Source organism: Ipomoea triloba, chromosome 10 (genome assembly GCF_003576645.1).
Source record: "Ipomoea triloba cultivar NCNSP0323 chromosome 10, ASM357664v1".
Classification (NCBI taxonomy): Eukaryota; Viridiplantae; Streptophyta; class Magnoliopsida; order Solanales; family Convolvulaceae; genus Ipomoea; species Ipomoea triloba.
The window spans coordinates 26,908,995-26,910,492 of NC_044925.1; the positions used below are offsets into that span (position 1 = coordinate 26,908,995).

The following is a 1,498-nucleotide window of genomic DNA, read 5'->3' on the forward strand; positions in this document are numbered from 1 at the left end:
AAAAAAAAAAAAACAAGAGTGGAAAGTTTGTCAAGAATAATACTACTACGATAATAAAAAAGAAAAGGCTGAAAAAAGAAATGAAGTTTATTTTCATGCAAACCAATTATAGGTTAAACCAAATAAATTACCACCGTTTTCACTCTTTCAGTCCATAGACTGCTGTTGGAAACGTACAAAACATCTTAAGTTTATTTTCTCTCAATTTTCCTCGATATACACCACATATTTTCAAATAAAGTCATTTCTCATTTGATACTTTATTGCCTTCTCATTTTTATATCTTAACATTCTTATCTCATGATTCTCATCTCAATTAAATCCATCTGATGGGCACTTTGATTTTTTTATTACTGTACATCACAAATCACATTTAGTCTAATGTCGTTTAATAGGATTACATGAACTCTGATGTATAAAAACTAACAGTAAGAAGTAATGAAAAGTGCCCTTCGAAAACCCCTTTAAAACCACATACAGTATGCATTCTGGTCAATAATGCAATAAAGGATTAACTCCAAGGAGTACTCTTGGTTTATTGCAATGTAAGTTATGTAACTGAAGATTTAAAATAATATGAAATAAATATATAATGAGGACCTGTGACCTGAATGTCCAAATTAAGGAATCAAAAATTTGATCTTAGGGAACCTAAAAAATAAACCAATAAATCCAGGCGAATTACATAAAAGTGCAATCAGACCTCTTTTATTTCACTCCACATGTCTTTTGCAGTAATGCCTTGCGACTCCCCAGATATCACAAAGGAAAGGCACTCAGAGACATGAACTAAATCATTTTCTTCTGCTGCAATTGCAAAATTTACTGAGGGCAGTCCATTCGCAGTCCTGTATTTGAGTAGGTATTGAGATACAAACATTACAAGGTCTGTGTTCTTACATTTTAGCCCAACTACAAGGCCTCCCTTCACTAACTTTAACCAGGAAATAACTTACAAATGGTGCAATAGGACACCACGAGTACCATTTTCCATCCTGTCAAGCAATGACATTTAAGGTCACAATACATAAAAGAGTTAGCTTAAAAAAAATGAAAATTTTAATCTGACTGAAGTATGGGGGTCATGTATAATACACCAAAGTCTTTGCCAACCCAAAACTCACCTGAACTTTGAGTTGAAATGATTACCAGAATATCCAGAATCTCCACCAACTGAATTCTGGGATCATGTAAATAAGTTCCTAGTCACGCAAAACTTAACTAAATATACTGGACAGGGTTACAGACAAGCTTTTGACAAATATTACTGCGTCCATATAAGAAATGGAACAAGAAAATATGTTAATAGACTTGTATTCTGAAGGCAACTATAGAAGGAAACTTACTGCCCATGTGAAAAGCAACGTAACATCAGCAGGTGTCTGCTCCAAATTAGAAATCTGAAGAAAATAAAATCCAACCTTTTTGTGTTAGTGAAACATAGAAATTACACAAGAAAGTAAAAGTTGGAGGGTGCAGGGGGGGGGGGGGGGGGGGG

General features: G+C 34.2%; 1 protein-coding gene across 3 annotated transcripts in view; it reads right to left on the reverse strand.

Moving 5' to 3' along the window:
- The window catches only part of LOC116031398 (non-lysosomal glucosylceramidase), an 8,572-nt gene that overhangs the window by 3,247 nt on the left and 3,827 nt on the right, over window positions 1-1,498 (reverse strand). For all 3 annotated transcript variants that reach the window (XM_031273595.1, XM_031273594.1, XM_031273596.1), the window contains 4 exons: window positions 1,347-1,400; window positions 1,125-1,180; window positions 957-995; window positions 704-848 (listed from right to left, as the gene is read on the reverse strand). In XM_031273595.1, the coding sequence (XP_031129455.1) occupies window positions 704-848; window positions 957-995; window positions 1,125-1,180; window positions 1,347-1,400 (294 nt within the window). The remainder of the gene's footprint in view (window positions 1-703; window positions 849-956; window positions 996-1,124; window positions 1,181-1,346; window positions 1,401-1,498) is intronic.